The sequence below is a fragment of the Myotis myotis genome, unplaced genomic scaffold (genome assembly GCF_014108235.1).
Source record: "Myotis myotis isolate mMyoMyo1 unplaced genomic scaffold, mMyoMyo1.p scaffold_m19_p_17, whole genome shotgun sequence".
NCBI classification, from domain to species: Eukaryota; Metazoa; Chordata; class Mammalia; order Chiroptera; family Vespertilionidae; genus Myotis; species Myotis myotis.
In genome coordinates, this window is record NW_023416321.1 from 9,064,790 (window position 1) to 9,091,674 (window position 26,885).

The 26,885-nt window shown below is 58.4% G+C and overlaps 1 protein-coding gene and 1 long non-coding RNA gene across 12 annotated transcripts; one reads left to right on the plus strand and one right to left on the minus strand.

Annotated features, from left to right (window-relative positions):
* Positions 1 to 20: 20 nt before the first annotated feature.
* On the minus strand, positions 21 to 25,795 carry MLLT6 (MLLT6, PHD finger containing). Of its 11 annotated transcripts, none has more exons than XM_036339162.1 (22): positions 25,627 to 25,795; positions 24,351 to 24,430; positions 23,840 to 23,894; positions 23,490 to 23,599; positions 22,601 to 22,704; positions 22,251 to 22,344; positions 19,599 to 19,766; positions 18,825 to 18,923; positions 16,198 to 16,402; positions 14,937 to 15,551; positions 14,331 to 14,512; positions 13,950 to 14,058; positions 12,635 to 12,701; positions 12,333 to 12,466; positions 11,621 to 11,818; positions 11,434 to 11,522; positions 9,984 to 10,333; positions 9,490 to 9,577; positions 7,976 to 8,335; positions 2,494 to 2,529; positions 1,835 to 1,954; positions 21 to 429 (listed from the first exon to the last, which is right to left on the minus strand). In XM_036339162.1, the coding sequence occupies exons 1-22, from the start codon at positions 25,733 to 25,735 to the stop codon at positions 250 to 252; spliced, it is 3,552 nt and encodes a 1,183-aa protein (XP_036195055.1). In that variant the 5' UTR covers positions 25,736 to 25,795; the 3' UTR covers positions 21 to 249. The 11 variants fall into 11 exon arrangements, with proteins under 11 accessions (XP_036195055.1, XP_036195054.1, XP_036195056.1 ...); XM_036339161.1 differs by having other exon boundaries at positions 12,333 to 12,478; positions 19,599 to 19,763; positions 25,627 to 25,794; XM_036339163.1 differs by having other exon boundaries at positions 12,333 to 12,478; positions 16,279 to 16,402; positions 25,627 to 25,794.
* On the plus strand, positions 20,088 to 22,620 carry LOC118671240. Its single transcript, XR_004972680.1, has 3 exons — positions 20,088 to 20,239; positions 21,503 to 21,561; positions 22,170 to 22,620. It is a non-coding gene; the product is annotated as an uncharacterized LOC118671240 (long non-coding RNA).
* Positions 25,796 to 26,885: the final 1,090 nt, after the last annotated feature.

Here is a 26,885-nt window from a genome sequence, read left to right on the forward strand (position 1 = left end):
CAGTGACCACAAGAATACCATTCTGGATGGGCAGGCTTGTTTAATGCCACCTTCTCCACCAGCAGGTACTAATCCAGGGGCCTGTTCCTGGCTGCCCCAGGTTAGAGACTTCAGGCTATGGGAGTAAGTCCTTTATAAACCAGCTGGGTACTGGGGTCCCTGGATGATCCCTTCTTGGCTCGGCACACCCTGCCCTTCCCCACAAAGGGGGTGCCTGTCAGAGAGGCTGGGGCTGATGAGCAGCCCCCCTCAGAGTGGGGAGCCCACTTCTGCCTTCTGCACCCTCTCGCTCCTGTGGGTGCCATCGCAGTACGGGGGCTTCTGAGTGGCCTTGCAGGTACACAGGGCCACCATTCGGGTCTCCTGGGCTTTGAACTTGAGTGGGGAGAGGCCAGTGCGCTGGAAGAAGTGGGAGCCGTCACAGAAGGGCTGGGGAGGGAAAGAGAAGTTAAGAGCGCTGGCCCCACCTGTGGGGTGGGCAGGTCTGGGAGGAGCAGGGCACCGTGGTTAGGGCTCCCGCTCCTGAGTGACACTAGTTTACCTCTCATTTGTAGTGTGAGGATAAGAGTTGAGTTGTCCTAAGGAAATCATAATCATTTATTATGCACTTTGCATACAGTAAGTGTTCAGTAAGTTTGAGTCATTACAGCATTAGTCTCCAGGGCACAAGGACAGAATTTCCAAGGTGAAATGGGCCTTAGGTTTTACACCAATAGTTTTTTTTTTTTTAATGGCCCAGTCTCCACTGCCTCATGAAATTCATTTCTTTCCCCATCCGGTAAAAACGGGGTTGGAGAGGCTGCATGCATCACAGGGCTTTAAGGCAGACTGGGGTATCAGTATTTTGGCAGGGAGTGGGTGTACCAGGGAGGAAGGGGTGTCCTGTAGTGAACTGGCTGCCTGGTGCCAGCATATACTCCTCGTCCATCCCAGCAGGGGCTCGAGCAGAACCGGTAACGGAAACCGAGGCCCATGGAGGTGCTGCGACTTGCTGTTAGTGGGCCTCTTGGCTTTGGGGCCAGGGTGGGGTCGGAGGAAGCCAGCCACTCTCCAGCTGAAGTTCCCTTAGCCCTGTCCCCCCTCATGAGGACCTGCTCCAAATCGAACAGTGGCCGAGCAGGGCTTGGAGAAACACAGCTCAGAGCTCAGCACCGGGAGGAAAGGGGCCCTGGAGGCTGAGAATATGGAGCAGGTTCCCGCCGGATGAAAGGCTCCTGGGGCCGAAGGGAGCAGGCAGCCAGGCTGCGGCCCGCCGGCAACCAGGAAAGTCAGATAAACAGAAAGGGAAGGGTTTTCAGAAGACTGGGAAGGGGCACTGGGGGGGCAGCGAAACTGGGCAGTCTTCCCAACGATGGGGTCCCAGGCTGGGAACCTTTGGCCCAGATGCTTCTTAGGAGCAAGGAGAGAGGAAGAGAGAGACAGGCAAGCCCCTCTGCTTAGAACAGAGCCTGGCATGAGCCTCTGAGACGGGAGCACCAGAAGCAAAGTCCAGAACCCTGGGGAGGGGAGGGGCGGGCTAGAAGAGGTCAATGTGTGTGTGGGGGGGGGGGGGGATGGAACATGCAATACTTTCAACAATAAAGATTTTTAAAATCTAAAATAAAAATAAATGAGATTTAAAACCACAGAAACCAGAACCCTGGGTTCCACCCGCCTGGCTGTGTGACTGAGTTTCTGTATCTCCGGACTCGTCTCTAAGGGTTGATACAGACAGAGCTCAGGCTATGGGTGCGCCAGCCTGAGTATTTTTTTTCTTGAGAGGGAGCTCTCAGACACACCCTGCTTTCCCAGCCAGGGGTGTCGGATGTCAATGGGAGGGGGTAGGGTCTCTCACCTGCTTCTTGCTGCGGCCACACACGCACCACCTGTAGGTTTTCCCTGCCACTAGCTCCACCTTGATGGGTGTTTTCAGGGCCACCACGGACTTGGCTGGGGCTTTGGGGAACCATTTGGCCTGTGGCAGGGAAGATGAGGGGCTTGGGGTCAGCCCAGGTCCTGGAAGCACTTTGGTCCTATGGCGGCCGGTGTCCACTGGCCTGGCTTGTGGCAGGCTTCCTCTGGGATGACACCCAGCAAGGATATTCCTGCCCCCCCCAACCCCGCCTACCTCCCCCCCCCCCCAAGACACACTAAGTACCCCGAGCTCCAGATAGGCATGCAGGTTTGGAGACCCAGCTGCTTTCTCTCAAAACCCTGGCTCCACCTGGTGCTAGGGAGGGGAGGGCGGGGATCCTGCCAGCCTAAGCCGGCCAACGGCACCTGGGGCTTGGTTTATCAGGCATCGCTGGCTCCCTGCCCTGTGCCCTCTGGTCCAGCCTGCCTCCCCTGAGTCATCAGGAGGTGGCTACAGGCAAGGCAACTGCAGGCTGAAGCCTAGAAAGAAGGGCTGACCCTTCCTGGTTCCCTTCGCTGGTCCCTACCTGGGGGGCCTGGGGAACTTGGGCAGAGAGAAGGGGAAACGGGGGGGGGGGGGGGGGCGGGGGGACGACTTACCAGCCAGGATGAGATGTCACGCCTCTGGTTCAGCTTCTGCAAGGCGCGCAGTCATCACAATACCGTGATTTGGAAACAGAAAAAAAAAGTCAATGGGAAGCGGAGGGCGTCCGGAGAGGAGTCATCTGGGAAGGAAGAGATGACCGCTTCTGGGCGGAGGAGAAATGCGAGGGTAAGAGAATGGGATCACAGGACAGGAAGGAGAGCCGCTGGGGCGGTGCTGGCCCGCGGCAGGCGCTCGGGAGGGCTGCACGGCGCGGCGACGCGGGGACTTCGGGGGCCGAGCAGCCGAGGGGCAGGCGGGCGGGGCTTGGGGGGGCGCATCGGGGGCGGGCGGGGCTTGGGGGGGCATCGGGCGCGGAGAGGAGGGGCGGGCGGCGCCGGGGATGCTCACCCAGGCCACTGGTCGCAGGAGCGCGCCCACGCCACCCATGCTGGGCCTCGCAGCCACGCCGCTCGGGCTCCGCCCCGCTCCGGGTCACCTTTCCGCTCACTCCCGCCTCCGGCCCGCCCGGCCCCGCCTCGGCCGGAAGACGCCGCGGGATTCCGCGCGGGTGGGGGCCGGAGGTCCGCGCGGTCCGGTACCGCCCCAACCGCGGGAGGCCAAGCCGAGGCCCGTCCGGCAGCCTCCGCGGGCCCCGTCCCCGCGCCCTCTTTGGTACCCGCAGGTCTGCGGAGTGACCCGCGGAGCATCGCCTTTCGTTTCCCCGCGTGCGCTCCCAGCCCCCCCCACCCCCACCCCCACCCCCCCCCGCGGGCGGGGGGCCGTACCCTCCCGGGGGCCGTTTCTCCTGCAGAGTCTGGCAGTGTTTCTAGGAGCGCGGGGCGGGCACACCTAGGGAGCGTGTTTTTAAGATTCCACCAGCCCGGCCTACGCATCACATCCTCGTGGGTGGGCGCAGGTACGTGAATGTTCAGGGTGCAGTCCTGGTGTGCATTCCGGGGAACTGTTACCCTAGTGCTTGAAGACTGTACTAGACATGCCCCCCTCCCCAGGCTCCCACAGTTGGCAGGCACCTCCCTTTCCCTTCAGTAAAGCCAGACAAAGCAGGGTCTCTTTGGAGGGTTTTTTTTTTTTTTTTTGTAAAACATTCTTTTATTAAAAGAACAAGTGCTGTTTACGAACTGCCCTTCGTACAAATAACATCCGTTATACAAAGATACAAGATCCAGGTTATGCACAATTCCAGGCTTGGAGGTGGCGGGTGTTGGGGGGAGGGGGCATTGCCTTTTGGGGTGAGAATATAAAGGAGGTTTTAGAAAGAATGAAAAAGGAGCCCTGGGTTTGCAAACCATGGCGTCCCCTTCCCGCTCCCCTAGGAAGGGGCTGCTACGCTGAGACAGGCTGGGATGGAATGGGGGTGGGCAGGTCAAGGTTGGCGTCTCGGGTCCTGCCACCTAAGTCCCACGTTGGGCTGGAGGAAGCAAACAAAGGGCAATGAAGGCGCCCTTCAGTCCCCAACTTCTCAGTAGATACGTCAGAGTGGCCAGGAGCTAGACACGTGTAGCCTGGTGGGTGTGACTGTAGGGGGTCAGGGTGCTGGGTCCCAGCTTCCCAGCTGAAGTGACTTAAATCCCACCGGACACTTCTCCCCAGGAAAGTACGCTGGGGTAAAGGAGAATGGGAGGAAGCTGCCTAGCCCTAACTGGCCTACCGCACACCAAGGAAGATGCTGGAAGCTGGCGGGAAGAGGCTGTGCCTTTGAAAACGTGTCTGCATTTCTAGCTCGGGAAAAAGAGGTGGAGAAGATCGCCCTTCCTCAGAGCTGGCCCCTCGTGTCTGGGTTCTTCCTAGGAGTACTCCCCAGGAACTCAGAACAGGAATGCTGGGGCGCTCTCATCAGCCTCAAGGTAAGGCCACCTGGAGGGAGCAGTAGACCGTGAGCCCGAGGGAAAAAACTCGCACACAGGAAAAGCTTTTTAAAAGCAACATTTAAAGTGTCATTGTCCGTGGAGAGGATCCATCAGCTCTGAGCTAAGACAGTCAGTGCTACATAGATAACCGCCCCCACCCCACCCCCGGCACAGCCCTGCACTCACACCGTACATCACATACACAAGGACAGCCAGGAAACCTCGTGGAGGTGGTGCAGTGGAGGGGGAGATGGGAGGACCAGGAGGCCAGTGTCCTGAGGGCTGGTCCTGGCTCTGCCAGAGCCCCAGCCCCTCCTGGGCTTGGAGGTATCACCTTTGAAGTGAGGATCTGGCTCAAATGACCCCTAAAGACAGGTCCCTTCCAGTCCTGACACTCATGCGCCAGCTGTGACCCCAAAGCCAGACAGCGGCCCTGCATGCACACCCCACTCGCATCTCCACGCTGAGGGTGATGACACACAAACTCCTGCCTGCATTTTCAAACTCCACTTCCGCCCTGCAAACCACATCCTTCCCGCCCCCCCCCCCCCCCAAGACAGAGTGCTCTACAAATCTGCATCCCTTCCCACTCCCCATCCAAATTCCCTGGAAAGAGGACTGAGGTTAGGTCAGTATAACCATCCCCCCCCACCACCACACACACATTGGGACCCTGCTCCTTCCTGAAGATCTCTAGGCCTTTCTTATGATAAAGCTCCCTAAACGATGAAAAGGTACCACCTCTCTCCGGCCCCTTCCCATTCCCAATCGGGGGGGACAGCACCGGTCCATACCAGCCCAGGTCCCATCTTCAAACCTAACCTGACTACCCACTGCTGTGCCTGCCTGGGGAAAGCTGGAAAACACAGACTCTGGGAGGTGAGAACCCCAGACTCCCGGGTGCGGGATGGGGGAGGAGGTCTTGGTTCCAGTGCACTAAATCATGGGGACCTCTCCCCCACAGCAGCCTTGGGTGGATTTGTCCCTCGCCACCCAGAACAGAAGTGGACTTCAGCTCTCAGTGGGCTGGCCTTCCGCAAGGGCGTGGGTGTGAATGAACAACTCTTCTAAGAATCTCTGAAAAAGTTGTTTTTCTTCTCAGTGATTTGGGGGCAGGGAGTTAGATAGCTTAACAGATGAAGATTAACACAATGCTGAATTCTATCATTTCTTCCTGATATTTAGCATTAATAAAAAGTGAGTATTTCTGAGGTCATCACGACTGCCACCCCTCCCCCCAAGCCCTTGCAAGGGCCTAAGAAATTGCCTTGGAAGGATTCCCACCCACCCCCTCCATTATCAGCTCCCTAACATATTACAAAGTCTTATCAACAGGAATATTAATATTATTTTCAGTATCAGAAAAAAACCAGTTGAGCAGCACAGGCAAAAATATATCTGCACTACGTTTCTGTCATTGCCAAAAATATACACATCTTCTTTTCTTTATTAAAAAAAAAAAACCAACAACAAAAACCCAAACAGGAACATACACACACACACACACACACACACACACACACACACATCCACACATGCAAAGAGACTGACGAGACATGAGCATCAGGGAAAGCTGGAAATGCCTTCTCCTGGCTCCAACCCCAGTGCAACTGAAACAGACACAGGCTTCAACCTTGCCCCTCTCCTGGCTGTCCCCCTGGCTCCTAGGCCTTTGCCACCAGAGGCTCTGGGCAGGTGGGGACTCCGTCAGGTGAGAATCTAAGCATTGCCCACTATGCCCCGAGGGAAACAGCTGGTGGGTGAAGGGACAGTTGCAGGTCAGCTTAAGCGTGAGTCTCCCCTGGTTGGTGGAGGTGGCGGTCTGGTCTGGTGCAGGAAGTAGCTGGCTAGTTCTGGCAGGGAGGTCTTCACAAAAGGAAGTGGCACTTGACCCTCCCTTGCTCTGTCCCCCAATCCCTGGGGCTCCCCTTGTGCCAGGGAAGCAGGACCAACTCTAGTGGAGGGCGGGGAGCTCTGAGGGAGCACGAAGACCATGAGGGATCTGGGGAAGGGAAGGCAGGATGTACCCTGATTCAAAGCCCTCAGCCCCCAGTTACTCTCCAATATTGGAGTACTGCTCTGATTTTTGTTAACCACGCATGCCCCAGAAAGGGACCAAAGTTGGTGAGGGTGCAAACAAGAGCTGGGAGCCCCCCTTCTGAGCACTGCTTCTATCCCTGTCCTCGGCTGCCCCAGGTCGGGGGAGACAGACGTACACACGTGTGTACACACACACACACGCACACACACGCACACACAGCTAACTCCATCTCCCCACCCTCGGCACTCCTAAATCCAATATCCAATAGTGCAAAAAGGGGCAGGGCACCCAGGGGGCTGGGTTTCCGCCCCCCAACCCATCATTGGGCTCCCCCAGAGGTGGGGAGGCTTGGGCTGAGTTTGAGGCCACCCTGCCCCTTCCTCAGCCTCCTAGTCTGTGGGCTTTTACAAGCTCAGCTTGTGACCCTTGGGGGGGGGGGTGGGCAGGGGAAGAAGACAGGTGAGAAACAGTCTAAGGGGTCCCTCCTGCCATCTGCCCACGTTGGGAAGAACTACAGTAGGGCCACTCCTTCTTCCTTAACAGATTTCTGCGCAGGGGCAGGCCCAGGACCTGTCCCATCAAGTGCTGATCCATTTTATGTGGTGGGTCCGACCAACCCCCCACTTATGCCGTGGCCCACTGTGCTCCCTGGAGGACCTCAACACGTTTGCTGAGAGGGGCTCCTAGGTCAGCTTGGAGCCCATCCTCCCTCTGAGCCCCTCACAAAGGGTCTCTGCAGAGGGGAAAGGGGCCAGAGAGAAGGAGCTCCCCTCCCGTCTCAGTCCTCAGCACCAGGCGCACCCCACACTCCCCAGGTCTTAGCACGTGCTCTGGGCTGGGACTCTCCAGGATCTGGGCGCAGGCGCCTGCTCCAGGCTAGGACCCCCTCAAGCCAGGATTGCCCCCTCCACTTTGGGGGTCAGGAGGGGTGTGGATGGATTTAGCCTTTTTCCTGGTTGGCTGAGGCTCCTTTGTCAGCGGTCTGGAAAGAGAGGAAGGGAGGCTGGGGGTTTGGGAGGTGTCTGGTCCTAACACCCAGCTGAGAACAGCTCTTTGGGGTTAAGAAAGCTTTTGAAAGGTGCAGTGAGGGAGCCCAGCTCAAGTTCCTGACCTGGGCTCTGATGGGTATACATCAAAGTCAACAACGTGTTGTGTGTGTGGGGGGCGGGGGGGGGGGGGGCGGGGAGAGAAGGGAAGTGTGCTCTGCACAAGGGTGCCTGGCTAGGCGGGCATGCTCCAGCCAAAGCCAGCACCCATGCCGTCTTTATGCCCTCAGAGTGGCATAAGTGGGCATTTCCAGAAAGGTCCACCCAGAGCATCATCTCTTTCTACTGAGAGAGGAAATGGCCTTTTCTAATTGGTCTTCCCAGAGGAATGCTGCTTCCTAATTGGTCCTTTTAGTATTAGCGCATGCTCAGAGCGCATCTTTCTTGGATCTGCAGGGGGGAACCCATGTGCCTGCAGAGGCCCTGGGGTCTGGAGCAGAGTGCTTTGCTGACCTAGGGGTCACTTCCTCCTGATGATGGACCTTCTGACGCTGCCTATCCCAGAGCAGGAAGACAGGACCGCCCCACAGCCCTTACTCACCCCTCCTTTGGGGCCACTGCCGCTGCTGTCCGCCCCCGACAGGCTGAGGAAGGGGTTGGTCTGAGCCGTCAGGACCGGAGGGCCGCCTGCTGCTGCTACTGCTGCTGCGGCAGCAGCTGCTGCGGCCATGAGACTTGTGTTGTTGCCGAGGGAGGGAGCCACCAGGGCTCCTGCGGGCAGCAGGGGTGGGGCAGATGCTGCGGGCAGCAGGCCAGGAGTGCCCGCAGACAGCAGGGGGGCAGAGCTTCCTGCCAGCAGGCTGGCCATGGGCAGCTGAGAGCCCCCGGCCATCTGCAGCCGCTGCAGCTCCCGCTTCTGCTGGATCTGCTGGATCATCTGGTAGACAACGGTCTGGTGTTCCTGCAAGCAGGCCAGACCGCTCATTGGCCAGTGGTTCCCGAGGCCAACGTGCCCTGCTAGGCCAGGCCCCATCCCCTCACAGTGGAGGCAGGAGATGGTCAAGGTTCTCTCGTCTCTAACTCCCCACTCTGGGCCTCAGCCTCCCCATCTGGACAAGAAAGTGGTTGCACACCGTCAGTGTTGGTCACGTGGGGCAATACTGGCCAAGCACAGGGTGCTCAACATCCCTGGCCCCGCCCCGCTCAAGTCAGTTCCTCCGTCACCAGGACAAGTGCTCCCAGGGGTGGTACGACCCCAACCTGAGAAACGTTAAACTAGGTCAACAGTGTTCTTTTTTGTTTGCTTTTTTAAATGTAAGACTCATTTATTTTTGCTTTGAGAATGCAAAGCATTTTCAAGTATTCGGAAAACCAAAACAATACCCCAAGTGGGGCCTTGACTTACGAGTTTAATTCGTTCCGTGACGGAGCTCGTAACTCAAACTACTCGTATGTCAAATCTTAAAGTGAACGAGTGAGACACGTGATGCTGGGCTGATGTTGTGGCGTTCACTGTGACGTTCGCTGCGCCCACTAGCGGTGGGGTATCCGAAGCTGGCTCGTAACCCGAATTTTAGCTCGCAACTCAAAGCAAAAAATCGGCCGAGAGACGGCTCGTATCTCGAAAAACTCGTTAGTCGGGACACTCGTAAGTCAAGGCCCCACTGTATATCATGGTTTACCTTAGGAAATCTTGCTCCTACCCGTTCCCATCTGGCCCTTATAGCCAGTTGAATTGGTTTCTTGTGTCTCTAATGTTTCTTTATGTGAAAATGACTATTGTTTATATAGTTCCAGCTCCCCCCTTTTTGAAAGGAAACCTTGGCAGAGCCCAACATACAAGGCAGACCCAAAAGGGGCTGCTCTGGTTGAGGGTGCCTCCTCCTCAGCCACCTCTCCACATGCACTCTGAGGTTCCCCCGGAAGATCCTTGGGGCCGGGATTGGAAATGCTCAATAACTGAGGACCTGCTCTCATCGAGGGTGCTCCCGTCCCACAGGTGCACTCTCAGCCCAGCCTGGAGCTGTTCTCCCTCCCCAGACCCTCTGCCATGGGCCCCTCTAGCAGAGCTGGGGTAGGGGGGTGGGGGAAGGGCCTGGGAAAGGAGGGCCTTACCGGGGTCAGCTGTGGGGAGGCGAGGAGCTGCTGGAGCTGCTGGAGCTGCTGCTCTTGCTGCTGCAGGTGTCTCTGCTGCTCCGTTAGGCTGAGGCAGGGGGACAAGATACAGACCATGGGGAGGGACAGGGAAATACCCCCTCCCAGGAGTTCCCAGACGCCCTCAGACCCAGGTGGAGAGAGGCAGGGATGTGCGACTTTAGACTAGAGAGAGACAGACTGAGCTCAGAGAGTGCAGCGGGAGGTAAGTTAGATGGAACTTCCCCAGAAGGAAAACCTAGACTGGGGTACAAGAAAGAGACAGCTTTGTCCTAGAAAGTTGCCATCCAAAGGGCGCTCACAACTAACATCTAGGGAGTCCCTGGGGCCAAGAGGTGACTAAATTCTGTATGGTTGGAGGACACTTTCCCCTTTGGGGGACCTTGGGTATTTGGGGGGAGTCCCTCCCATAGCCAGCCTCCCCATTCCCTTCCCCAGGCTAAGCTTTCCCTCACCTGTTGAGACAACCTGGCAGCTGCAGCGCGGGGGCCCCACCAGCCTGGCTCAAGCCTGCAGGGTTGGGGGCAGCAGCCCCATTCAACCCCCCCAGGAGCCCATTGAGGGGCAGGGCCCCGCTGCCCGCCAGCCCCCCCAACAGCCCCTCAGCCATGGGCATAGCCCCCAGCCCCGCTGCCCCAGGTGCTCGGCCCAGCCCATTCTGTGGCTGGGCTGGGAGCGGGGCAGGGGCCCCAGGCAGGGCCAGGGGCAGGGTAGCAGGGCTCTGCTGGAGCAGGGGCAGCGGTGGGGGCGTGCTGTGGAAGGACAGCGACGAGCTGCTGCGGCTGGGGCAGCCTGAGTGTGGGTCCTGGGGAGGGAGGGGGAAGGGAGGGGTCAGAGGGGCAGGGGGCCAGCGTGACATTTCTGGCCCCCAGCCCAGCACCCACCAACGTTCTGAGAGAGCACAGCCACCCCCACCTCACCCCCAGGCAGAGCCACCCAGGAGGAAGAAGCAAGGCCCAGGGGTGAAGGCTAAGAATCCTAAATGTCTTCACAAATCATGTTTACAGACCACTGCCTGGGCTCCAGCACCCACCATCCTTGTTTAATACTAAACATCAAGGATGGTGGTGAGAATCTAGTAAGCCAGACTCGGGGTTCAGTGTATAACCTGCACTATCTCGTTCTTCCCTCTACAGTCTTAGACTAAGTAAGTTTGTAGACAGCTAGGGTGACAGGCTCAGGTTCAAACCCTATGTCCCCAATTCAATGGCTCGGGTGGCTTCTCTGCCTCAGTTTACTCATTCGTTACATGGGGTAACACAGTACCTATTCCATGAGTACCTATCCCACAGAGAAGACGAAACAAACCGATGCTTTAAAAATCTCAGCACCGGACATGACAAAGGGCATATATGCAGTTAATGTTAGTGATTATGGTGATTATTACTGCCCAAGTCACACAGTAAGTGGCAGAGAGAACAAGAAACTAGTTTGCTTGATTTCAATAATCACCACAACATAAGGAGTCACTGCTTCCCCAACCACCGCCAATCACACAGGAATTCTTTGCGGGAGGCGCTGTAACGAACCCGTCACAAACCCTTCTCACAGAGGCCTCCCTGCCCACCGTAGATCTACAGAAGAACCCCAAGCCCCATTCTTCCTCACAGCCCTCAAATCATTTCCATTTCAGCATCTTTCCCCGGCTTGTAATTATGGGCTGTTTTCTTGGATTTAGCCTGTCTTCAGGAGCAGGACCGTGTCCGTTTTGCTCACTAATTGCTTTGCCAGTGCGTGGCATTAAGTAGAAACCTCGTAATTATGACTTATCTAATGAAGGAATGAAAGGATCAATCAACTCAATCACTTCATCGTTCAACCTCCAATAGCTGCAGGGTGGAGGTGGGACCAGGAGGCCCTTGCGCCTCCCAGCTCCGGCCCTTCCCGGTGTCCACCGGTGCCCACCTCCGAAGACGTGGACAGCGAGTTGTCCAGGCCCAGACTGCTCTTCCCGGGAGGGCTCTTGCTGGTGCTCAAGGAATCGCTGCTGCCGGCTGAGGGGTGGGGGGGATCAGGGAGGGCGGTCAGGCCTGAAATCGGAGCTAGTGCCCGCCGCCCGGCATAGGCCCCCACTCGCGGGCTGGCCCCTTACCTTGGGGAGGCAGGCCATAGGGCCCAGCGACAGGGCCGTTGGCGGCGGGCAGGACGGCAGGCAGGGCGGGGAAGGGCACAGAGAGCTGCACGTTGAGAACCTGCAGCCGCTCCTTCTTGGCCGTCAGGCTCAGGATCTGCTCCTGGAGCCGCTGGTTCTCCTTCTGCAGCGCGTGCAGCGCCTTCAGCATCTCCACGACTGCGGAGAGAGGACCGAGGTCTGAGAGGGCGGGGCGAGGTCCGGGGCGTGGCCAGAGGCCCGGGGGCGTGGCCAGAGGCCCGGGGGCGGGGCCAGAGGACCGGGGGCAGGGCCTGGCGGAGGGACTCGGAACCGGACCTAGAAAGGAAGGCGTGGGCTAGAGAGGGGCTCAGGTGAGCTCGGAGAGGCGGGACTGGGGAACCGCAGGTGTGAGGAGCGCAGGCGGGGCCTGAGGCTGGGTTCGAGGCCCGGTGGTTGGGAGGCGAGGGGCGGGCGGGAACTCGGGGCTCACAGGGAGTGGCCAGGAGCCCGGGAGGGCCGGAGGCGGGTGCAGAGGCTGCGGTGCCAGGTGCAGGGCCGAGAAGGGGCTGAAGGTGAGGCTGAGGTTGGCAAGAGTTAGGGCTGGGGCAGGGTCTGGGGCAGAACCTGAAAGGCGTTTGGGAACTTCGGGGAGAGGGGTGACCGGATCTAGGGATCCCGGGGCAGGTGTCCCAGCCCTGCGCCCCCTCCTCACTGTTGACGCCGGCCTCGCCGTCGCCCTGCTTTTCCAGCAGCTGCTCCATGTTCGTCGTCCCGGGGGCCGCTGGGTCTAACTGGCCGCCCCCGCAGGGTGCGGACGCCGTCTGGTCGAAGAGTGCGGGGAGGCTGCTGATGGGGGACCTGGGTCAGAAGGGGACACCGGGCTCAGGCTTACCTCCCGCTCCGGCCTTCCCTCCCCAGGGGTTCCCGTCATCCGCGTCTGAACCCCCCTCTTCTGGTGCCCGCTCCCCCGCCCCTCCTCCCGGGGTGCCCCTCCAGCCCCGCCCTCTCCCTCACATGGAAGACAGACTCTCCTGAGGGGAGGTCCCCCGACACCGGAAGCTGCAGTCCTCCAGGTCTGGCTCTGGGAAGGAGGAGGGAGGCGGGGGTCAGCGGGGGAAAAAGTGCCGCAGGCCGCTCGGTCCCCGCGGGGAAGGGGCATGGGATCTGGCACCTGACGGCAGACCCCCTCCCCGGGACCGCCCCACCCTAGTGCCAGCTCCGAAGGCGCTGGGAGCCCTGGCCTGGAAGCGGCCCCTGGGAGGTAAAGCCATGGACCCGTCTCTTCCCTTCTCCAGGCAGAAAGGCTCCCTCTGCCCGGCTGCTTTCACACCTCTTCCCTGGAAGCTTAATGCTGTAGAGATTTTGGGTCTAAGTCCTAGGTCGAACTTGGACCTGATATTTGCTCTGTGAACTTGGGCTTGCAACTAACCTCCGAAGTGATTGTCATGAGGTTTACAAACAAGGCAAATAAATGTGAAGTGTTAAGCTGCATGCAGGAAGCCCTTAGTAATTGTAGCTGTTAGGTTTTGTAGGACTTTTTGTTCATAAACTCACAAATTAGGTGGCAAAACCCTTGGTTGGGACACAGAATTCCTATTGGTTGGGGGAAGGGGTGTGCCACCCCACCGTGTCTTTAATTCTGGGTCCGGTCTCTTTAAGAAGGCCTACCTGAACTGGTGGCGGGGTGGTAGGCCCCGCCCCCTGGCTGGCCAGGTGGTGTGTCTGCACCAATCAGCTCTCCGGGGCTGGGTTGACTCTCAAGGGAGAGGGTGGGGCGCCTGTGACCCGCCCTTTAACTCCTACACACCCGGAGGGCAGGTTGCCCAGCTGGTGGGATCGCAGTAACTGCTGATCCCAAAGGCTCCCTATGAGGCCAGCTGATCCCAAAGGCTCCCTATGAGGCCAGCTGATCCCAAAGGCTCCCTATGAGGCCAGCTGATCCCAAAGGCTCCCTATGAGGCCAGCTGATCCCAAAGGCTCCCTATGAGGCCAGCTGGGAGCTACGCCTCGGCGCTATGAGAACTGGGGTCAGAGTCAGGGGCCCAGAATTTCCCGACTTCCACTGCCTTGAGCGTTAATCTCTCTGCCCTTCTCCCGTAAGATGGAGCAGTTATTCTTTCCTGTCCTGTCCCAACCCCTCGGCAGGTTTTAACCTGAAAGCGTACCCTGGTTTGTTGTGTGTGAAAATATTTTTAGCAAAGTGGGCAATGGCCAGAGGGAGGGTGCAGCCAGGAAGCCCTCCCATCTTTTTTGGGGGGAGAGACATGCAGGTGATGGGTGCCCCTCAGGCCTTTGGGAAGAAGGGGGATGGGGTCGGAGACTCACATACCTGTGTGGCTGCTCTCGGCTTGGGTAAGGAGGGGGTTAACGACACCCATGGGGGTTCCAAAGATGTGGGTAGAAGGGAGGCTGAAGGTAGAGCCAGCCAGAGAAAACACCTGAGGGAAAGGAGGTAGAGTCCAGCCTGGTGGTTATTCTCAGATCTAGGGCAGGACTGTGCTTACGGGGTGGAGGGGACGGGGTGTGCTGGGGAGGAGAGAGGGCCAGAGACAGGGAGACGTTCTGGGGATCAAGCCCAATATCTCAAGTTCCCACGGAGGGCTGGGGTCTTTAGCAACCTGTCCCCCCCCTCCCCCCCCCCGCCCTCCCTTCCCCTGCCCTGCACCCACCCCCTTGCCCAGGGATGGAGGAGCCCAGGGGTAGTCCTCACCTGAGTGGTGGAGATAGAAGCAGAAGAAGAGGGGAGGGTGCTGGTGAATGGGGAGCGGCTGAGGCGGGGCAAGGCAGAGGTCCCAGGGGGCCCCAGCAGGCTGGAAGAGAGGGGGGTGCTGCAGACAGCCCGCAGCATTCCACCACCGTGGGAGATGGGGTCCTTATTACTGGTGTAGATGCCTGTGGGCACAAGGACACAGAGGGAAGCAGAGAGTCACCAAGCCCCTCCCCAAGGAGAACATTCCCTGGACCTGGCACCAGTCTAACCTCCTCCGTGCACAGATGTCCCTTGTCGCCTGGGTGGTATCTGCTCGCCATGACTACTTATTGGACTGCCCTGCCCGGGCCTGGGGAATTCCCAGCTATTCTAATATCCCAACCAAACTTTTTATGTCCTACTGACAAGCCAACACAATCTCTCCTGCCACAACCATGCAGAAGGTGGGTATGGAGGAGTGTCTCAGAGGTGACTATCACTTCCATCCTGTATCTCCGTCCTTCGGAGCAGTTTTATCACATTCCCTCCTAACTACGTGCTTATCCCTCTGTTCCATCGCTAGACGGGCTGGGCCCCCAATGCCCACCATCCCACAGGGTCACTGACCTGCCCCTAGCAGGGGGGACTCCAGGCTCAGGCTGGGCAGGCTTCCGGAAGGCCCAAAGGTGCGGGAGGCCAGGCCACCCAGGCCGGAGCTGACCAGGGAACCTCCTGAGAAGGGTGAGGCAGCAGTGGCGGTAAAGCCAGCCAGTTGGGCGCCAGGCAGGGAGGGAGCAGCTGGGGCCCCGACACCCTCCTCATTCCGGCTGCCCTTGGGACGGCCTGGCCCATGTCGGCTCCTCTTGCTGGCTTTGTGCTTCTTCTCCTTCACGCCTGTCTCAGGGGTCTCTTCAGCGGGCGCAGGGGCAGCACTCAGTGTGGGCATCCGCTTGTGGGTGCCTGCTGAGGTCCCAGACCCTGAGAGGTGAGGAGACTTATAGTCTCCAGGGGATGGGGCCCGGGCCCGGCCTGAGCTGGGGGTGGTGGTGGAGAAGCGCATGATGGGCCCAAAGCTAGAGAAGACCACCTTCTGCTCAAAGAGGTCAGTCTTGGGGGGCTCAGGAGCTGAGGGAGAGGGGGGAGCTGAAGGGGTGGAGGCTGCGGGCTTGGAGTACTTGTCCTCCTCTGGCTGCTCCAGCTTGGGGAAGGCGGAGAAGTCAGGGGAGCTCTGCAGGGACGAAACTGCACAGAAGGAAAACAGAATTACAGCTGCATCCCAGATCCCTCACTCCCTCCCACTCCCAAGATGCACTAGTGGGCGAGCTCTGGTCAGGGGATGGGGAAGCCTGGTGTCCTGTCCCAGCTCTGCCACTATCTCTGTGTCCAGGATGAGTGCCCTCCCTCCCCCACTTACCATAAAGTGGGAGGAGAGGAGAGTTCCAGCTCAAAAGGGAAGGGTTTGGAGAAGTATAATTTGGTGGGGATCCCCCATCTTTAACCTGAACCAATTTAAGAAGCAAAAGAGAGCCCTAGCCGGTTTGGGTCAGTGGATAGAGTGTTGGAGTATGGACTAAAGGGTCCGGGTTTGATTCCAGGCATGTGCCTCAGCTGCAGGCTTGATCCCCAGCGCCGGTGGTGGGGGGTCCGTGCGGGAGGCAACCAATCCATGTGTCTCTCTCACATTGATGTTTCTCTCTCTCTGTCTCTCCCCCTCCCTTCCACTCTCTCTAAAAATCAATGGGAAAAATGTCCTCGGGTGAGGATTAAAAAAAAAAACACAAAAAAATGAGATGCAAACTAATATGCAAAGGCCCTTGCTAGAGAAGCTCAGGGCCAAAGGCTGTCCCATTCCCAGCCTCCTCCAGGAGGCTCACCTGCCCACACTCACCTGCAGGCTGGAAGGGCCCCCCAGAGGAGGAAGAAGAGGAGGAGGAAGAGGAGGAGGAGGCGGAGGTGAAACTGCTCACACCTTTCCCACTGCTCAGCTTCTTCCCCTTGTGACTCAGGCTATGGCTGGAAGACTTTTTCCCCTTTGAGTCCCTGTTGCTCTCAGAGGTCTCCTGAGTGCTGGCCTCATGGTGGGAGGAGGAGGCCTAGAGAGGGGAGGAGAGAGGAAGGCTTGAGACCAACCGCCTGGGCCTGGGTTCACCCTGACTTGGGAGTGGAGCAGGAGCACGCAGGATTCCGGGTAGAGAGATGGTGCCGGGAGTCCCTAGACCAGGAAGATGGGGAAGCAGCAGTGGAACTTCTGGGTGTGAGGAGAGCTGAGCGTTCTGAACCCAAGAAGCTGTCTGTCCTTCACCTCAGGTAGGAGATGAAAATGGTCTCAAAGTCTGTACTAATATACTCATTTGTTCGTTCGTTCGTTCATTCATTCATTCATTCATTCATTCATTCATTCAAGAAATACTTGCTGGACTTGTGTTGGGAAGCGGTGAGGGCCCGGCCACATCTGTGGGCCCTCCAGTCACCACCATTCCCTCCTTGGTCTCCCCAAGCTGCCGCCACCTGGCTGACACCCTACTCCCTGGCCACTCTGTGCCTTTCCTAGACAACCTGAGCTTACAGTGCGGAGCCCTCTGCCAGGAGAGCCTGTTACTCCTCCTGGAAAACTTCTCCTCCCTCAAAATCCAGCTTGGAAGTCCACTCTTCCATGAAGCCATCCTGGACTCCTGGGGTGGAATAAGCCACGCCGTCCTCCTATTTCCAGGACACTGTGTACCACGGCAGCCACGCCAACAGTTGCCACCCTATACTGAAATATACAGTCCCCATTTCTGTCCCCCCCAGCCCCCCGTAACCTCTCTGAGGTTGGCAGGGCAGGGGTTGGAGGAGGATGGGCTCTGCATTTACTGCCGTGTTTATGTTGCATGGTCTCGCCACCTCTCTGAGCTTCAGTGTCCTTATGGGGCTAATTACGCCTGTTTGGAGAGTTATGAGGAACATAATGCCAGATACTAGTACATACCGCGGGTCAATAATGATGATTCTGATGGCTGTGGCTGCTAGGAATATACTGCAGAGACTGACTGTGGTGGGTAAGAGTACAGGCCTTCAAGTCAGACTGCATGCGTTCAAATCTCGACTCCATCACTACCTAGCTGTGCACTTTGAGGCAAATTGCTTAACCTCTCTGTACCTCAGTTTCTCCATTTATGAAATGGGGTTAATAAAATTGGACTATTTTGAGGATTAAACAAGCGAATCCCTGTACACCCTGCAGATCCCCGTTCTAGGAGAGAGGCTGGCATGTGGGGGCTGAGTTAGAGCATCATGTTACCGCCATCCCCAGGGATGGCGCTTCTCCTCCCGGTGGAGACCAGATATTCGTGAACCTCGGCTAAACCCACAAATGCCAGAGGGAGGATGGATGGGGGAATGAGAGCCACCCTGTGCTGCCCTCCCTGGGGGGAGGCCTTGTCTCTTCTTCTTTGTTCTTTTCAACAGCTGGAGTTCTGAAGGGAGCCAGATGTGGTTCTGAGAGCAAGGGAGGCGAGGGGGTGGGGGGAGGGGCAGCGGCAATGCTGGGGCTGGTGGAAGGAATGAGCAGAGTGCTCCAGCATGTCCAAGGGACTACCCAGCCACTGGGGGCTACTCCCAGATCTCTGCCCTCTCTTTCTACCTGTCTGCAGGCCCCAGGGAAAAGGGCACAGGGCAGAGACCGACAAGCTGTTCCAGGTGAGTCCTGGAAAGCAGGGCAGGGAGAGGGTTACTGGGGTAGTTGCCACAGCAACATCCCCCTAGAAACCTGATACCTGAGCCTCCTGCTAATAAGATGCCCAGAGCTCTGCCAACCTCCCTCGGCAGTGGGAGTGGATGGAGCAATACTGGCCACAGGAGGAAGCAGTTTCTCCAGGCCCCTTTCACCTTCCCTGGGGAGGGCAGGCTGGCAGGAGGGGCAGAGAGGGCTGCTCTGGCTTGGATTAGGGACGCCCTGGCCTCGGGGAAGGGCCTGCTATTTGCTTATCCTGATGTTGCCCGTTTCTGGAGACAGGCCTGACATACCATGCCCCGCCTTGGAAGGTGAGATGAGGGGGGTGGGGTTTCGGGGTGTTGTCAGGGACCTGCCAGGGGCTACACTTTCAGTCCCTCCAGCATGCACAGGTCACAGGCTGTGGCCTTCTCCCTGACAGGGAGAAGAGGTGCAGGGGGAGGGGGCTGAGAGACATGGGGTCCTCTCTACCTATCTCTGGAGAACAGGCTCCAGAGCTTGGAGAATTGGAAAACCGAGTGTGTATCCACAGACAAGAGCCCAGTGCTGAGGCTCAGTGTCTGGACAGAGGCAGATGTGAACATCTGGCAGCCAGCAGGTAGGGGTGGTGCTCCCCACCCACCCCTACCCTCCTGATGGTAAATGATTGGTGGGGCTGAGGAGTAGAGGGGGTTGAGGTGGGGAGCAGAGGCACATTAACCTGAAGCTGTGGGGGTGCCCAGGTCCCTGGCTCACCCTGACCCCTCACACCCTGCCTCCCTCCCGCTGCTGTGGCCATCCCTCTGGGCTGTGGGCAGCAGTACCTTGTCAGCAGCGGGGACCACGGGTGGGGTGAGGATGCTGGAGGGTGAGTCAGGCCTCTTCTTGTGCTTCTGTTTAAGGCGTTCCTTGTCCTTTCGACTCTGGGGAAGGACAGGTGAGCAGATATTGGTGCTGGGGGGCATTTGGGGTGAAGATGACATGTGCATGTGGACAGTGGACCCCTCCCCGGGATGGGCTTTGTGGGTGTCACCTCCCCCTCTGGTGGGACTGGGGGACTTTGGCTGGACAGGAGTGGCTCAGGCAGGTTCCTCTGAGAGCCAACAGCCCCTCGTCCATTCTGCCTGCTAAAAATAGCCTGTCCCATGATCACGCGTGACACAGAGCACCACACACGTGAGCACGCACCTGCAAGGGTGTCCACCAGGGACACGGAGCTGTGCAGAGGGATGGGAGCCAGGCACACTGTGACAGGAGGCACAAGGGGACGCAGGCATGTACCCTTACAAACTGGGCTGACACCAGGCTAGACTGTGGAGATGTGTGCAGGGCCATGTACTGGGGGCTGTCGGGACACTGTCGTGTCATGGGGAGGCCACTGGAAGAACCACACAAATACGAGGGCCCCAGGGAAGCCGGCCCTCACCTCGCCCTCTGTGATCCACACGGGTCACTTCCGCAGCCCCCTCCCTGCCCTCAGTGGCCTCAGAGGAGGGAAGGGGGCAGGCTCCTTGGCCGTGGGGCACCTTGTAGGGGCTTCGTGAAAGAGGTCTGAGTTTGTGAATGTGGCAGGACAGGTAGAGGGAGAAGACTTTTACCTTCTTCTGTGCCCTTTCGTGGTGGGAAGGGTGCTTCTCCTGCTGGGTGGACGGGGAGGCTGACCGGCTTCTCCGGCCAGCGATGAAGCCACTGCCACCGCCCCCTGTGCCGCTGCCTCCTGTTGCCGCTGCGCCTCCGCCTCCCCCGCTGGTGTGCCGGGAAGTCTTCTGGGGAGAGAATGGAGAGGAGTTGCCAAACTCTCCTCTCCTTAGCTTAGAAAACGGTTCCTGAAGGTCAAGTGACTCTGGGGGCCCCTTCCCCTGGCCTGCCTGTCCCTAAGAGGACCTTGTGTTCTCGATGATGCTCTGCTCAACGAAGGGCACTCCGTAGAGCAGTGGTTCTCAACCTTCCTGATGCCGCGACCCTTTAATACAGCTCGTCATGTTGTGGTGACCCCCAATTTCATTGTTACAAGTTGAACATAATTAAAGCATAGTGATTAATCACAAAAACAATATGTAATTATATATGTGTTTTCCTATAGTCTTAGGTGACCCCTGTGAAAGGGTTGTTTGACCCCCAAAGGGGTCGCGACCCACAGGTTGAGAACCGCTGCCTTAGAGCTTCCCCAGGGTGTCCAGTGCACAGATCTAACAACGGAGGCCCAGAAGAGGCCAGGCTACAGCAAGGCATGCTGGAGGTAGGACTGGGGCCCAGGTGCTTGCTCTCCACCCACCTCTTTCCACTGTCCTCTTGGCCCATCTCAGCTTCCTTTCCTGGAGTAGAGGATGTATGGGGGACCCTTGTGGGAACCCTGCTCCTCTACACTCCACACCCCATCCTTCCCTCCAGACACTTCACCCCGGCCATCAGCCCTTCTCCCTTCTTCCTAGCCCTTCCCCCTCCACCAAACACAGTGGTTCCTTCTGTCCCAGAACTGCTACCCTGAAGAAGGGGGAAGTCAGCATCCACAGCAAAAGCCCAAATAACCCTCATGCTGCCTCTCCCCCAGCCAGGGCCTGCTCCTTCCTTCCTTCACTGCTAACAGATGCCCCAGGCTCAGTGTGATGGCTTCGCCTGTCCCTGACTTGCAGCTGCTCCCTCTAAGGTCACCCACTGCCTCCCAATTGCCAAACCCAAGGACTAATTCAGACCTCGTCTGACCCAATCGCTCCCCCGGGCACCGATCTTACTACCATGCCAAGCTCTTAAGACTCTCCCATTCATGGTTCCCTTCATACCTTGACCCTCCCTACCTTGTCCTAAGTCATCATCAAACTCTGAAACCAAGGTGACCATGTAACTTATGATCCAAATCAGGACACGGTTGAAATTTAAAGTGGGAACTATTAATGATTACACCAGGGCAATAGGCACAAACTGGGACTGTCTGGGGTAGACCAGGGCAGATGCTAACCCTACACAAGCCTGTTCATAACATCCCCAGGTGCTCAAGCCCATCCACCCAGCACTGAGAGCCTGGATCTTAACTGCCACCCTCCACTCCTCCTCAGCTGCCCCCACACAGAGGCAAGTCTACCTAGAAATGTTCTGGAGTCCAGCCTCATCCCTCCATCCCCCCCTTGTGCAGCTGTCTCCTAGCCACCAGCCTCAGCCCTTTGGATCCAGCTTCCTGGTGCCTGCCAGAGTAATCTTCCCTAACAAACAAATCTGATCATGTTACCCTCCCGCTTACAAGCAGCCTTACAAGCCTGTGGCCTGGGGGTGAGGTCCAAGCTGCAATTCTAGTCTGGCCACAGCCTACCTCTCCAGGACACCCACAGCTTCTGGAACACACAGGTCTTTCCAACAAACATGAGATAGTACCCCTTCTCTAGCCTCTCCGTGGCTCCCTGAAGCCCAGCTCTGGCCCTGCCTGAGATTTTTTTTTTTTGCCTCATCTCCTGCTCTGTCCCCACCAAACTCCCCGTTCTGCTGCTCACAAACTTCTTTCTCCTCTCAGGACGTGGCCCATGCCAGTTTCAAATCAGACTGTCTGTTTGCCCCCATACATGCTGTAAGGTAAGTCACATAACCTCAGTGGGCCTTAGTTTACTCATCTGTAAAATGGGAAAATACAGTACATCTAGTTCTTAGGGTCGTTGTAAGGATCATACAAAATAATACATGTAGCCCTAACCGGTTTGGCTCAGCGGATAGAGCGTCGGCCTGCGGACTCAAGGGTCCCAGGTTCAATTCCGGTCAAGGGTATGTACCTGGGTTTCGGGCACATCCCCGGTGGGGAGTGTGCAGGAGGCAGCTGATCGATGTTTCTCTCTCATCGATGTTTCTAACTCTCTATCCCTCTCCCTTCCTCTCTGTAAAAATCAATAAAATATATTTTAAAGAATTAATAATAATAATACATGTAAAGAACTTAGTACAGAGGCCGGGGCGCAGTAAGCCCCCACCCCCACATGTTGGCTCTTATTGTTCCCGCCTCCGTTAGCTTCTGTGCTACCTCTTCTTTGAAGCCTCCCAGACTAACAGGAGAGCTCTGTCTTCCAGACAGACTGCTAGGTTTTAACTCTGATTCACTCCCCTCAGGCTCTACTTTAATTTACTCTTCCTTCAATGAAGAGTTCCTCAAGGGCAGGGATGGGTTCCTTCCATCTCTGTCTTCTCAGCAGCAGGCACCAGCTTGGCCCAGAGCCCACACCCTCTAAACCGTGGCTGATTGACCCATTCATGCCCTGGCAGACGAGACTCACCATCTTGCTGAAGTGGTATTTGCAGTAGCCGCAGTACTTGACATTGTCAACCTCCAGCACCTCTTCCTCACACAGCAGGCCTGCCATTTGGGCGCTAACCGAGAGAGGTCAGCCTGAGAAGGGTGTGGCCACAAACCAGACCAGCCTCTGACCGTCTACCCTCCTGGACCCCCACTGGGGCAAAGCCAAGTCCATCCAAGGGAAGCACTGCCATGATCACCAAAGAGACAGCAGCTAGGACCAGCCCATTGGGTGGCCATCCATGGCAAACCTCGGAGGGGGTTGCTACAGCTGGCTGGGGATCCCAGAGAACCCCGGAGTGGGAGGCGAGGGGCAGGGAGGGGTCTCACCAGGTGACATGGAAAGCTTGTCGACATCCATGGCGGTTACAGGTCATGCAGGCTCCCGAGGCCGCCTTGCTCTCGCGGCCCTGCTCCTCGCAGATGTAACATGTCTGCAGGACACAGCGCACTCGTCCCCTCTCCCTCCCACCTACGGGACCCCTCAATTCCATCCTTTCCCCGGTACCCTAGGTTAGTGCTATCCGGCAGAACTTTCTGTGATGATGGAAATGTTCTATGCTGCACTGTCCGATACAGTAGCCATGAACCACATGGGCACTTGAAAAGTGGCCGAGGACCTGAACTTCAAATAGGACTTAATTTAATGTGCATAGCCATGTGGCTGAGCACAGTCCTTGGGGCCTGCGTCTGCCTTGCTCACTGGTGAGCTTATTCTCGCCTCTGACTTGAACCTGGGATACCCCCCACCCTCCCCCAGGCTGCCTCCTGGTCTTAGCCTCAATGTCTCTTTCCTTTACCACTTTATTAAAGAAAGCCCCCAATGAGGTATTCTTTATTTCAGTACCTTGTTTTCTTCACAGCACTTATCACTAACTGCATTTACGTTATTTGCCTGTTTATTGATGTTTACAGTCTTCCCACATAAGTGTGGGTTTCGTGGGGGAGGGAGCGCCTCTGTTTTGATCGGTACTGAACACTGCGTGCCTGGTGGTACCTTGCCCCGGATCTGACACCCAGTCAGCGCTCAGTGACTCCTTGCTAAGGTCTACCCCCTGGCAGGGCTTGAATTCCAGAGTATGACTGAAAGGTGCCTACTCACTTCCTGAGTTCCCTGAAAGTGTCTGTTGGACAGAATCAAGTTACAGGGGATGAAGAGAGAGGTGGAGGGACCCGCTAGGGAGGGGATGAGCAGGAGGGCAGGGCAGGGGCCGCTGACCTTGTTGAAGCGATCATGAGGCACATACTGCAGCACGATGGGCTCCATGGTGAGCACGTTGGCAAACTGCACCTCAGGGATGTAGAGGGCACACACCACGTGGGCCCAACCTGGGGCAGTGGGGAGCAGGCCTCAGGCAAGCCCGAGACCGGACCCCTCACAGCCCCACACTGCAGGCAGTCCCCTCCTCCATGGCTTTCCCATCAGATTCCAGTGCCAGCCAGGAAAGGGAAATCCAGCACCCCCCATACACAGACACACATGTCTGTCCCCCTGCCTTCCCAGACCCTGCTCAGGGGGCCTTGCTGACCTCAGCAGATGAGCCCTGGAGCTCAGGGCCCCCCCCTCACCTCCATTGTCAGTCCTCTTCAATGCCCCGTCTTTGTGTGGGCACAGCTCACACCTCTGCCAATGCAAGGAGGCACAGGGATTGAGGAGAGGGCCTTTTCAAAAGGGGTGGGGACCTGCTGACCTGCCTCCAAGCGCAGAGGGCCCCGGGAGGAAACGATCAGCTGTCTAGGGGGAAATGAGTTGGGGTCTAGAGCAAACAGGATTGGCCACGAGCTGGTAACTGTTGACGGTGGGTGTTGGGAGCATAGGGTTCCTTAGACTATTCCCGCTGCTTTGGTACAGGTTGGAAACTTTCCATAATAAAAAGTTCAGACAAGCCAGCAAACAAAAATAAAAGGCCCCCTGCCTGAGGCGGGGCAGAGTGAGTAATGAGCTGAGGGCGAGATGGGGTAGGCGATAGGTGTGCAGGAAACAGGAAGTCCGGTGTGACAGTCCCACCCCAGTCTCAGCGCAATCAGGGGAGATGCTCAGGTGTATGGGTGGGAGGGGGGAGGGGAGTCTCCAACTCACCACCCTGGCTGCTCGCTCCTGAGATTCGCATTTCCGGCAGAACCAGGGTCCTGTGGGCACCTGGACGATGCCATAGCAAGCTGGGGGAGGGGGAGGAGAGTCACAGAGCAAATTTGTCATCAGTGGCTTTTCCCAGAGTAAGGGGGCGGGGGAGGGGGTGACTCTAAAGGACTACAGCCAGTTCCAGTAGGGGGGGCTGCTCCTCTGTCTGGGGGTCACTAACTGGCCAGCAGGACCACAAAGAATGCCCAACAGGGCACAGGACAGCCTTCAGCCACAGAACCGAGCACTCCAAGTAGGGGCAGGAAGTCTGAGCCCTTGACCTTAAACTCTAGTCTAGAAGACCCTCCTTTCTGGACCTGTTTCCCAGTTTCTGCTGGAGATCACCCGGAATAGAGAAAACTAGAGGGACAACATTACCATAGGCGAACACGTTTGTGTTGTTAAGGGGGGGGGGGTGTCTTAAAGGGCCAGTAAAGGAAGAGGCGAAAAGTTGGGGGTCCAGGGACCTCATCTTCTGCCTCTCACTATAATAGGGCAGGTCAAAAGTCAAGGCTGGGGGTAGGTGCAGTACAGGTAACCTATAGGAGAGCGGCGGCAAGAGCCGACAGCGCCTGCCTTAAGGGCTGCCCCGGGAAGGAGGGGGGCCGCCGCTGTGCCAGGCGGGCGGGAGATGCCAGCCTGCGCCCTCGGCAAGATTCCTCAAGGAGTTAACTCCCGAACCATGTGCTGCCGGGGGAAACTCCAAACCTCCCTCCTGTCGATCCCGGCCCCTTGCACAACCTCTCTCCCTTCCGAAGCGCTTCCCGGGAGGATTTTAGGAGTCCCCTCTCCCCTGGGACCCTTCTCCTCCCTTCCCCATACGCTCCTCCCAGCATCCGGAAGCGGGAGGGGGGGTGACTCCCCCTTGACCTCTCCCTCCGGGAGCCGGGACCAAAATAACCCGGCAGGAGGGGACACCTCGTAGGTAAACATTCCCGCAACAGCCCGGACAGCGGCGGTTCCGGGCGCGGGGAGTGTGCTCACTGCCCCCGACTGTCTCCAAACTCCCTCAACTTGGGGTGGGGGGCGCGGGACTGGAACAATAGGCGAGAAAACAATGCCTGACCCGGTCCTCCAGGACAGGGCGGGGGGAGCCCCCCGACGCCTCCCTTCCCTTCAGGTGGGGTGGGGGAGGGGCGCCCGAGCCCCGGGAGGTCTCCGGAGGGCGCGGCCGAGGGCGCCCTGCGCGCGCCGCCCCCGGGGTCCCGCCGCCCCCTGCGGGCCACCCCTGTACCTTGGTGGACAGCCACGCTGCACGCGTGCCCATCACAGTAGACCAGCGGGTTCTCGGCCCAGCCCCTCTCGTCCGAACATACGCAGCAGCCTCCTACCATCTCCTTCATACTCCCATGAGCTCCCTCCGGGGCTGGGGCGGGGGGCCGGCCGGCGGGGGTCGGGGGTCAGGGGGGGAGGGAGGGAGCGGGGGGCCGCGCGCCTCCTCGCTCCCTCCTCCTCCTCCGCCGCCGCCGCCGCCGCCGCTTCTTTTCTTTGCCTCCTCCTTCCTCCTCCTCGGCGTCCTCCTCCTCCTCCTCCTCCTCCTGGCTCGCTCGGTCTGGCCGCCCCCCCCGCCGTGCTCTCGCCCTCATGCCCCGACGGGCCCCCCCGCCCCCCAACAATGAGAGTCGCGCGCCGGGTTCGCCCCCTCCGCGCCGCGCGCCCAGCTACGAGGGCCGCCCAGCCGCCGAGCAGCCCGGGCCCGGCGGGGGAGGCGCCGAGTGGCACATCGCGGGCGCCCGCCCCGCGCCGCCCGCTCACGCGCCGCCCTCCCGGCCCCCCTGCCCGGCCGCGGCAGCCATGGCCGCGCGCCTCCGCCTGCTCGCTCCCGGCCCGCCCGCCGCCCGCCGCCGGGTAAAGTCTTAGGTTCAGGGAACAAAGCCTGGCTTGGTAGGGAGCTTTTCGCTCGCTGGCTCCTCGCTCCTCTTCCCTCTTTCTTTTCCTTCCTGTAGTTCCCACTTGGCGCTCCCGGGCCCTCCCTCTGCCTGTCTTTCGGTCTCGGCTCCGGGTCCGAGTCTCCGGACTCCCCCCGCCCAGCTCTTCGTTTCTGCGGCCGTTCCTCAACCCCAAGGACATTGGGGTGGAGAGCAGGGGAAGGGGCGCTGGGAGGAGCAGGGGCGCCGGGAGTCGTTCGCCCCTCCGGGTCTGGGGCTCTTCGGATGGCCGCTCGTGCGCCCTTTCCTCGGAGGCCATTCTGTAGGATAAACGCTCCAACACGCAGACATTTGTTCATTTAACAAGTATTTATTGAGTGCTTACTATGTGCAGCCGCTGGGTAGCGCCGCGAATAAAACAGGTATTCCTGCCCTCGGGGAGCTTCCGGTCCAGCTCAGACACACACGCACCGGGACTCGTCACCCTTGCAGATACCCCGAGGCACCCAGACACACACCCTCACTCCCAGCCTCCTCCAGCCACACCGCCCGCCCCTCCCAGGGAGAGACAAACCCCAGCTCCAGTCCCACAGGAGCGCTTAGAGACCCACGCAAGTTAGAGACT